At 37.3% G+C, this 10892-nt stretch overlaps 1 protein-coding gene across 8 annotated transcripts in view; it reads left to right on the forward strand.

The window, feature by feature from the left end:
• The first annotated feature begins 1495 nt into the window (after positions 1 to 1495).
• Positions 1496 to 10892, forward strand: part of LOC105343430 (protein PRRC2C) — an 18584-nt gene continuing 9187 nt past the window's right edge. For 6 of the 8 annotated variants that reach the window (XM_066076784.1, XM_066076792.1, XM_066076788.1 and 3 more), the window contains exons 1-22: positions 1496 to 1654; positions 2281 to 2455; positions 3422 to 3562; positions 4251 to 4363; positions 4757 to 4891; positions 5216 to 5330; positions 5454 to 5710; positions 5824 to 5900; positions 6006 to 6182; positions 6273 to 6317; positions 6427 to 6499; positions 6611 to 6703; positions 7101 to 7490; positions 7604 to 7723; positions 7828 to 8053; positions 8160 to 8547; positions 8643 to 8908; positions 8996 to 9165; positions 9258 to 9316; positions 9461 to 10284; positions 10374 to 10527; positions 10657 to 10892. The exon at positions 10657 to 10892 is cut by the window's right edge and continues 334 nt beyond it. In XM_066076784.1, the coding sequence (XP_065932856.1) occupies positions 2341 to 2455; positions 3422 to 3562; positions 4251 to 4363; positions 4757 to 4891; positions 5216 to 5330; positions 5454 to 5710; positions 5824 to 5900; positions 6006 to 6182; positions 6273 to 6317; positions 6427 to 6499; positions 6611 to 6703; positions 7101 to 7490; positions 7604 to 7723; positions 7828 to 8053; positions 8160 to 8547; positions 8643 to 8908; positions 8996 to 9165; positions 9258 to 9316; positions 9461 to 10284; positions 10374 to 10527; positions 10657 to 10892 (4174 nt within the window). In that variant the 5' untranslated portion in view covers positions 1496 to 1654; positions 2281 to 2340. The remainder of the gene's footprint in view (positions 1655 to 2280; positions 2456 to 3421; positions 3563 to 4250; positions 4364 to 4756; positions 4892 to 5215; positions 5331 to 5453; positions 5711 to 5823; positions 5901 to 6005; positions 6183 to 6272; positions 6318 to 6426; positions 6500 to 6610; positions 6704 to 7100; positions 7491 to 7603; positions 7724 to 7827; positions 8054 to 8159; positions 8548 to 8642; positions 8909 to 8995; positions 9166 to 9257; positions 9317 to 9460; positions 10285 to 10373; positions 10528 to 10656) is intronic. The other 2 variants (XM_066076787.1, XM_066076786.1) reach the window with 2 other exon arrangements.

A 10892-nucleotide genomic window follows, 5' to 3' on the forward strand; every position in this document is an offset into this window, starting at 1 on the left:
AAATTACAAGTATGTAAAATTTAGAAAGAAAAGGATCAGTACTGATACTAAACGATGTACTTAGTCATCAAAAAGAATACTATTGCAAAACACTAACTAGTCTCCTATTTTCGTACTAACTCGTAGTTCACTCGCAAGGTCGCCCCTAATCGCCTGTTTTCGTATTGTATTCGCATCAAATCGAATTCCCATTCACTCGGAGGACTCTCGGGGAAGACTCGAGAAACAATCGCATGAACTCGTAGAATACCCGGGGTATATTGAAGGATATTCGTAGCATCGTAAGTACTACGAAGTTTCGCGAGTTTCCTAAGAATGTAGAAGATTTATTGTGACTATATGCACGAGTGCAGTGCGAATGTCGTGCGAAAGTCTACGAGTACTTAAAAATCATGCTGTGGGCACGATTTTTTTGAACATGCTCAAAACAATTGCCGCGTTTGCCGATTTCCTGAGATGAAGGAAGTTGAAGGAAGATAGTCTGCGAATATCTTTACGATGAACCCCGAATAAGTGCTATTATTGAATTCGTACACTATCGTAGCTCAAAATCGTGAGAATGTGACAGGGGCTGTAGGAATTTCCATTTATTTGACAAATTGACTCGAGGCAAACAAGATTTATATAATGATTCGATGTGTTGATAAATAATATATTATCACCAGAAGAAAGCGACACTTGATTGAAAGTTATACCAGTACAACACATAATTATGTAAACAATAACATTACTCGATCTCTGTTTACACAAAATAAACAATTTCAAAAGCATCATCTTGTTCGATCGTAACTCAATATCTGACTTTCTAATTTTGAGATAGCTTTAAAAATATCCATGTTAACATCTGATCGTAAACCAAATTCAGAAGACTGTATATATACAGTATATGTGTAGTCATTTTAATAAACTTTTTGAACATGAAACTTTTAAAAGAGTTGTTTGCCCTTTATAAAAATGGGTGGAGGGGGGGGGGAGGGGGGGGGGGGGGGGGGCTTTATGTGCAACTTTTTACTATAGTTTTTTTAGACTATAACTTTAGCAGTGACATAGGTCTAAATGTTATTTATTTCTCTAGCTGCTTGTACTAAATATATCTATTTAAACAAATGTACTAACCCCCCCCCCCAAAAAAAAATAAATAAAATAAAATTCAATATTATTTAACATGGTTTACTTTGAGGGGTGATAATTTTGTTTTAAAATTCCAAAAGTGATTCTTTATCATGGTCAGAGACATACATAACGATAACATAATTATGTTATTTAAACGTCATGTCTGTGTTCATTATTTAACATTTTGTTTCATAATACTCTGTGATAGATATGGTTTTAAAAAAGTTATGTAAAAAAATACTTCTATAAGCTGGGTGAATGGAAAAGTGTTTTTGATATATTTTGTTTATTCATTTTATCGTGCGAAATGTATCTACTGTCATTGTGGTTTTCGATCCGCCTAACATTCGCGTTGAATTGTGGGATAGGATGACATCACTAAATCATTTGCATATTCATAATTATTAGACCGCCATCTTGGAAGTGAATTTATTCACGACCATCGGTAAAATCCGAGGAATATCTTAACCATCGCCCTCTTCAGTGAACGCCTGAAGAAATTTTTATTGTTTTCAACAATAGCCCAGTGGAACGGACCCGTGTAAGTACTAACTATTTCTTCGCTTTTGCTATATATTACACGATTTCGAGGACCTGTCATTGATGGATGCTATAACTCTATATGCATGGGTAACTGCGTTCTTTTCGCGTCATAGTAACTGAGTAAAGTTTTATATGGGAAATATCTTATTTGCAAAATATGTAGATTTTAAAAATAGTATTATATGATGAAAATAATTATTGAAATGAAGTTAGTTTGTGCTGAAACAATGGATTAATGTATGTAAACGCTGCAGACACCATGATGCTTTTTCGATCTGACGTCTATTGTTCAACTTGGAGAACACAAAAAGACTTCTATGCTGTATAAGGAAGATTTGCATGTAAACCAAACTGTTTCTGTATGTAAAATGCAGAATAGAGTTATATTATCTTTATTAAACGAAGAAAGCAATATGACAGTTGTCAACTTCCTTTGTTTATCAACAGGGTTAAACCTGTCAGCTCAGGACAAGATGTCTTTTTCTTCGAATTTAAACTCTTGTCCAACTTTGCAGAATGACAAGTTTATCATCTTACTTAACTCTCATATTTAGTAAACAAACAAGTTTGGAGATGTTCGAGATAGGGTCACACATATTTATGCAATGATGCATTTATTTTCAGACTAAGCGGTTCGTTCATAGGCTAAGTGATTAGAAAATCTTCAATGAGTGCACAGGCAAGATGTCCACATTTTCTGGGATAGGAGGAAGAGGTGATAAGGGATCAAACAAATACAAATCGCTTAATATAAACAATATATACCAAGGAAAGAGTGTACCAACACAGAAAAGCACAGGTAAACATATGTAATTAATATTTGAGAGTGTCCATTGAATAATCCTGTTATTGTTTACATTATAAATTCACTTGACATATCTTTTTAATTTGATTAGCTGTATCTAAATCTTACAATCACTTCAGTTCTAAAATGATTGATAAAATATGCATCTTAATGTGGAAAATGATTATTACATGTATTTACACGTATATAAACCACAAGAATATTTTCTGCAACCAATAAGTGATCTTCAATGAGAAATCGGGTTATTGTTTTCATTGGTTAAATTGTGGCTTTCATTCTTTTTGGTCAATTTCAGTCCAAGAAAAGGTTTTGAAATCATTATCAACAAGCAGGACAATATATCTATATTTAAACTGAATTGCAAATGGTGGTCAATCTAATTTTACAGAGAACTGGATTTGAAAGGAATTATTGTTTACTTGAAAGGCACATGATAGGGAGTTTCTGAAGCTTAAATTGTTGCATAGTGCTTTCTAAACCTCAAAACTTGGATGTTTTTAAAAAAATTTTTTTATAAATACTGAGTTTCACTTTAATGTGTTTATAAAAATAAAAAACAAAACCCTCTGCCTTTCCATATCTTTTTGTGTCAAAATTGTTTTGAGAACCAAGTCATTAACTTTGGGTGGCCTAAACAGTAAATATAGAGCCTAATTGAACAAATTGATAAACCATTATCTTCCGCACTCATGGCCAAATTACTCACCAATCATTGTGTAGCAAATTCATTATGTATTTATCAGCAAACCATTATTGTGTTATTCATAAGTATAAGGTAGGCTTTGATCAGATGGTAGAGCAAACTATGCATCAGATTTTTATCAGCAGTGCCAATTGATCCAGGACATTTTGTAGTTTGTGTCAATTAAATAGAACATGAAAATAATAGTTGTGGTAAAATTTTATCAATTCCTGCATGAACTCAAATTTTTTGATGTTGTATCTTATCTTTCCCTGCAGTACAACGTCAGCATGGGTTGCAAAGTTTGGGTAAAGTGGCAAGCATGCGGCGTATGCCGCCCCCGGCTAATTTACCAAGTTTGAAAAGTGAAAATAGCGGAAACGATCCAAATATCAACTTAGTTCCAACAGGAGGTTCAGGTGTGTACAATTGGAATGAGGCGTAGATAAATTAATTGTGTGTTTCCGGTTCCCCGACCGACCCTAAAAATATGCCCCGACCCTAAACATTTTATCGTCGATATATTAATCCGGATATCAACTATTCCGGTTTTACTTTTAGAAATTCTTATCTTAGTCACTTCTGTGTTTGAGAAAACACATATTCTACACCAATTTAAAGATTTATTTTGACAGCGATTTCTTGTGGAAAATGGCATCGTGCTTGCCAAGCACATTGTTGTTCCTCTGTCCAATGACTGCTATACTCTGGGAAAATTGCCAGTTGTAAGCCGCCCTTTTGGCAGAAAAAAATAAACTCATCTTTTCCAACTTGTTTATTGTTGTTGAAGTGAAAAACAAAAATAAAATGTTTAAATAAAATAAAATGTTTTCCCTACCTACCTACCCTATTTTTTTTCAAGCTGGAATAGGAAACACATTATTAATTTATTTTGGCCTGATTCATGATTGAAGTGTTGTATGTGTGAATTACTAGTATAAATGGTAGAAAGAAAACCATGATTGAATTTAAAAACATAGTAACTTTGTATGCTTTAAGGTCCAATTCATTCATTATTTATGTTTAATGCTAAAAAAAAAAGTTGGAACAAAATGCCCAATACTGGATATAAAGATAAATCTGAGTATTGCATATCGTTTTTCATAGGATGGGGCAACAAGGAAAAGGAACAGGAGAAGACGACTGCACCAACAGGTCAGCCGCCATCGACGCAGCCATCGCAGGCTACTGCAGCGCCATCCGCACAATCTACAACAAAGGTAGGTCTAAAGACTGTTGCAAGGATTCTTTCAGACAACTAAAAATTTTAGCTAAGGGTTCAGTAGAAATTGTTTTTATGTACCAAAATGCAACATGTAACCAACCTAACAGCCCTGTCAAAATATTTTTCTCCAATTTGAATATCGTGTATCATTTTTTTCAAATAGGCGCTACAAAATTTACAAAGAACTAATAAAAACAAGTGTTTTTTACGAAAAATAATTGCCTAAAGTTGAAGTCTTTAAAAGTTTCTTTAAAAGTTAACACAGATATTGAAATAAGACATTAAAATTCCTTGGTTGAAAAGTTGTCGGCAGTAGAAAGATACATGTTTGTTATTTGATACTAAGAAGCCAATCATTTGCATTGTATTGTTTTGATCTTTTTTTAAGACAACTGTTGCTGGGAGCAGTGCAACAGTGACATCGTCAGCAGCACCTTCGGGGACAAACTCGGCACCGAAGTCCTGGAGCAGTGTAGCACTTGGAGAGAGGGGCAGGCCTCTTGGTCCACATTCACCTTACCAGGTCAGTTTAGTAAATCTTTATACAGGTGAATTGCAGATGATTCTAGATCCATGTATAGCTGTCTTATTTTATTGATATAAACTTTAAAACCCAATTGACCCAAGCTATGGCCAAAATTTACAAAGAATATTTTAAATATTATTGCTTTTGTTTGACTTTCATTTATGGATTCATGTTTGGGAAAGGGATGTGGGTCTTGCAAGTACATGTACATACATACTAGTCCGTTAAATGTTGCACATGATTGATCAGTAGCGTTGTAAGAAGTAAATGCTGTTTAAGCACCATTGACACTTGGTTTTAGTGTGTTGCTTTCTTATTGAGCAGGAGGAATTTCCAACATTAAAATCATCAGGGGAAGACAAAGGAAAAGATGGCAAGAAAGAAGAAGAAGGAAAAGATACTCAGTATGGACCAGGGCCAAGTTTGCGACCACAAAGTAGGTCTCACCTATGCTGGCATGATTTCACCTATTCCAGCATGAATACATTCAAATATGTGTAGTTTATGTCATTGAATTCTGGTAAACATATTATACATATATGTACATTTATGTTGATAGATGTCGCGAGTTGGAGAGAAGGAGGTGGACGTGGCGCCATGCAACAGCAGCAAAACAAGCCAGATTCACCATCATCACCAACAGGGCCTACGTCCCAAGGCCAGACAGAAACACAACAGAATGGCCCCCAGACCTCAAGTCCAGTGGAACTTCCCAACCAGCCTCCAAGGCCTGGTTCGGGCCCCACGCCTGGAGGGCCCATAACTATGGGCCCTCCAATGGGAATGCCACCTCAGTATCGGATGATGCCTCCTTATGTAAGTTAGCTGTTTTGTCATGAATTCACGTTATATTTGCAGTGCATTACTATCCTTTCATGCCAAAAATTAGATCATTAATCTATTTGTGTTCATCATTTTGTTTTTTTAAGATGTATGGCAGATTCCCTCCTGGCTACCCACCAAATTACCAAGGAATGCCAAGACCTCCTTATCCGTATGATCAAAGGTAAAATTGGTGTAATAATAAGTCCATATGTAGCTTTGAGAAATCTCATGTATGTAGTTGCATGCATTTCAAGACTGTTTTGATAATCCATCATATTACTAATAGCAGGTTTCGGCATCCTCCTCCTATGCCAGCACAACCAAGACCCCCTGTTGGTGCTGATAGTGATGATTATAAAAGAGCTGCCATCATCTCAGAAAAAGATCTGAAAGAGTTTGATAACCTGAGACTTGATCAGGAAGATGAAGGATGGGCTGGTGCACAGGGTGAAATTGATTACTCGTAAGTGTACTATGGAAATGGAAGTTTTCAAAATTAAGGTAACAAAATTTGTAAATTGTAGTATAATACTTGATAATTTTATGTTTGTAGTGAAAAGCTTGTCTTCAGTGATGATGATGACGATGATAAAGATGGGTGAGTAGATGCTTGATATTGAATGAATTTTTGAATTGTTTATGCAGGGTTGTTAAATTTGCAACTTCAATGCAATGTTTTTATAAAATGGTGTGGTTTATTTTGGTAGCAAACCTCGATCTAGAAGAGGTGAAAAGAGAGAAAAGAAAGATGACTATAATGATGACGAGGATGGTGGCAAGGTTTGTAACTGACTCTTTTGCTCTTTTAGCTGATTCATTTGCATTCTATTTTATAGCCTAGCATTGAAAGATTAGGAATAACATGTATGTAATTCCGTGTATTCTTTGTAGGGAGAACGTGGCCCTCCAATGCCCCGAGAGGCCTGGGGAGGTGGACCTATGCCTCCACAATACAGAGGAAGACCTCCAATGGGAATGGATGGGGTAAGGGGAATTTATAACAAAATTAAGTCCTTGTTTATTATAGCCTTTGAATACAAATCCCTATCTTGGTATACCTTGAATTTGTTTAAAGGCTGAGGTGTATTTTTAAACATTTTATTTCAAAATTTTAAACATTAATAATAAGGGTACACGTCTCGTTCACTTCTGATGTTTAGGAACAAAAGAACTTTAAGCTTTGGAAATGTTTAAAGTTTCTAAAACTTCCTTTCAACAGTTGTTGTTCATTTTTAGCTAAATTTTGATGACTTTGCTTTAGTTTACATGGAGTATTATTTGCCCATTAACATGTATATGTATTTAGATAATGTGACTCATTCAATGTAATTTACTGTCATTGATGGAAATGTCAATAATCGATATGGTACATGTGTTTCAGAGATGGCAGATGCCTCCATTTGATTATATGAGACCCCCATCTAGAGGTCCTCCCTATCCTCAGTATGGAGTACCCCCTCCAGGTCCTCGTGCCCCAGGACCTTATTCTCATCCCCAGATGACCCCACCTCAACCCCCTCAAAGTCCCCAGAGTCCAGGACCCAGTCCAAGTCCAAACCAGACTCCTAAAAAGAATGAGACCAAGGATGAGATGGAGGAGGAGCACTGGAAAGAAAAACGCATGCAGAGAACAGAGGAAATGTCCACTGCAATTCAGAGAGCTCGCCAAAGACGCGAAGACGAGGAGAAAAAGATGGAGAATGATCGTAAAGCTGCAGCAGCAGAAAAATTAAGACTGTTGGACGAGCGAAGCAAGAAACGAGATGATAGGGTAAGTAAATATGGAAGTGTTTTTCTAATTTGTTTTACTTCAGTGGAAACCTGTAGCAATTTTTTAATGCTGAAAAAAAATATCTGTATATGTTCCCTTCTTGTTTGAATTAGGATGTGGAGTCTGACACCAAGTCAGAAGGAAGATCAGAAGGTGGGAGATCTAGTCGAACTCCGTCAGAGAGTAGTGAGAAGGACTTCAAAACGCATAAAGAGCAACATAAACACTCAGAGGTCAGTCAAGTTGATGGAAATAAAATTGTACATTACATCTAAGTTTATTGAATTATACTAATAAGAAAATATTGCAAATTTCACAACCTTTGAGGTATTTGTAGCCTGGAAAAAGTTCAAGAGGATCTGTACCACCTAGATTTCTAAAGCAGCATTCTTCTGAGCATCCCCCTACATCATCTAGACAGACAGGCCCTGGTACCCCTACTTCACCACAACCTCACCCGACACAGATGAGACCTGGACAAGGACCACCCCCTCCCTGGTTTTGGCATCCTTCTATGCAGATGCCGCCATATGCATTTGGAAGACCTCCAGTTGACATGCAGGGTCAGTAGACAATATGCAAGTTTTGTCTAATAAAGATAAGTTTAAAAATACTATCTGATTAATCGTTTCAGAAGTGAATCTAAGCTAAATCATTCTATTAATACAGGAATGCCCATGTACCCACCAATGCGACGCAGGAATGACAGTCATGGGTCAGGAAACGATGGACAGGATGGAGAGGGAAGAACAGAAGCATATGAAAGAGACCCAAGACAGTTCTATCATCCCATGCCTCCACATCTCGCTCAATTTGATGGACGCGGTCCCCCACCTTACTTTGATCAAAGAATGTATCCAGAGTATGAAAAACAAATGATGGATTATGAGAGAAGGCAAGAGAGAGACCATGATCGACGGGAAAAGGATCACAGAGCAGATCGAAGCTTTGAAGAGGATCTCGAATATGATACTAGAGAACCTGAGAAAAGAGCACCAAGATTACAAAGGGATCCATTTGATGACACACCTGAGGACAGATACACACCATCACCAAAGTATATTTATGTTTATATATTTTCAACTGAGAAAATCATTATGTTAAATTTTTTTCCTATTATGAGAAAATCTCATAACAATTTCAATTTTGTAGGGAGCTGAAGAAGGAAAGTAGAAATGAAGAAAAGAAAGAAGACAAGCAGTCAAAAGAAGATCTAAGGGATAGAATGGATCACCATTATGAAGAGAGGAAAGAAAGGAGAGAAGATAAAAGTGATAACAGAAGAGACGACTACAGTAGGAAAGAAAAAGACTACGACTCTCACTCTCATTCTCATTCTCATAAAGGTTACGGCAACAAAGAAGGTCGTTCTAAACACCCATGGCCTACAGATGAAGGAGGCCGATCCTACAGAGAAAGTAAGTAGCAGTTAAAATTGGATTTAGAGTCTTTTTGTTGAGGAACTATTATTGAATTGTCTAACAAAACAGAATTTGTTCTTTCAGAGAGAGAGTATCCAAACTGCCCTCCACCAATTTCTGCTCAACAATCTCAACAGAACCTTCCACCAAGGTCCAACTTAATAACATTGAAAAGACCTTTATCTAATACCAACGACAGGAAAGCTGAATACTTAAAAGAACAGAGTGATGCCAAATCCAAATCGTCAAACAAGGTAAAACAGATTATTGAAGTAACTTTTCATAAAAAGAAAATTGTAAATCAGTTTGTTAGAGTATATTTATCTTATGAAACATTTTACTGTAGGATCAGCAAAGGGATTCTAAATCTGGGAAAGAAAACAAGACTGCAGAAAGGGAAGAAAGGTAGGTTTATAGATAATACCAGACTTGAGAAAGTTAATACATGTACCAGACTGGAAAGAGATAAGTCATACATAAGAAGTCATATTATGCATTTCTTGTACTAAGTAAGAACAGTGGTAAAAAAAAATTTGGTTTATTTCTAAGGTCAAAGCAACGAGAAGACCAACAGAAAGGAAATGATCAGGGTGAAATTGATGAAGTTGGAAAAGATAAACATCAATCTAAAGCAAAAGAAGACAGACGTGAGAAAGAAGATTCTGTTGGGCGTGAAGACAGGCCATCTGCATGGGATAGACCTTTGCGAGATGATGGAAAAGGAGAGAAACGATCTGACAGAAATCAACCACCATTAAAAAAGAAACGTGAAGAGTACAACGCAGACAAATCAGAGAGGAGACAGCCGTCTTCTAGAGCCCGTGAGTTCGTACGGGGCAGAGGTGGCAAAGTCTCAAGGGGAAGCAAGTCAGCAAGCACTTCTACTCGAGGTGGTCGAGGAGGAAGTAGAGATGGCTATCCCCGTGGATATGATAAGCGCGGTGATAGGGGTAGTTACAGGACAGACAGATCCAAGTCATTTGGTGGCCAATGGTCAGATCATGTGGATGAACTGGAATTAGAAGAGGAAATGCAGAGAAGGAGAGAAAAAGCTGAGGAGGTAGATTATGATGGCGAGGAAGGATCCAGATCACCTGAAGGCGCAAGAGAGCAGGCAGATTCTGGACGAATGAGAGATCAAAGAGAAAGAAAATCTGCTCCAGAACCAAAGCCATTCAGTTGGGAAAATCGAGCAAAAAGTATGGATCCTAAGAAAGAGGACAGTCTAGAAAGGAACAAACAATTGGAGGATGACAAAAAAACTGATGATGGTCAAATGAGTAGAAAAATGTCATCTGAGGAGAAATGGGAATCTAGAAATGGTCGAGGATCATTCCAACCCAGAGGTGAACCATCAAAGCGGGGGAGAGGAGGTAAGAACCAGTTACTTTATCAATAGAATGTGAAGTTAAAATTTATGCTCAGCAAGCTGTTTAATATTTATGACAATTATTTAATCAAGGATCCTCTAGTATGAGAGGAAGAGGAAGAGGCTCATTGAGAGAATCTGGAGATAAGGGTGATAGAAGAAATTACTCAGCCCCATCAAAAGGTGGAGGATCGGGTCGTCCAGGACCCAGGGACGGGGGAGAGGTCTCAGAAAAAGGCCCACCTAGGTACATCTAAGAGCTTTAAACTTTTCTCTTTCTCGCTTAATGTTTTTTTTTGTCATTTATGGCATTATTGATTTATTGGATTCATGTATATGATTGATAGTTTACTATATATAACAATAATTCTTTCAGGAAAGATAACAGAAGACAGGAAAGATATCCCCCACCTCCACGATTTGCTCAGAAACGTGGGGGTTTAAACGAGAGGGGGAGGGGTGCTGAACGTGGTCGTGGCCGCGGCAGAGGTCGTGGTGGTAGTGCCCCTCCCACCACCTCCCTTGTTAAGCGACCACAGCTAAACAAGGAAAACTCGCAGGAAATTCCTGAGGGAGAAGAATGGGAAACTGCATCGGAGAGCAGTGATGTGT

Source organism: Magallana gigas, chromosome 2 (genome assembly GCF_963853765.1).
Source record: "Magallana gigas chromosome 2, xbMagGiga1.1, whole genome shotgun sequence".
NCBI classification, from domain to species: Eukaryota; Metazoa; Mollusca; class Bivalvia; order Ostreida; family Ostreidae; genus Magallana; species Magallana gigas.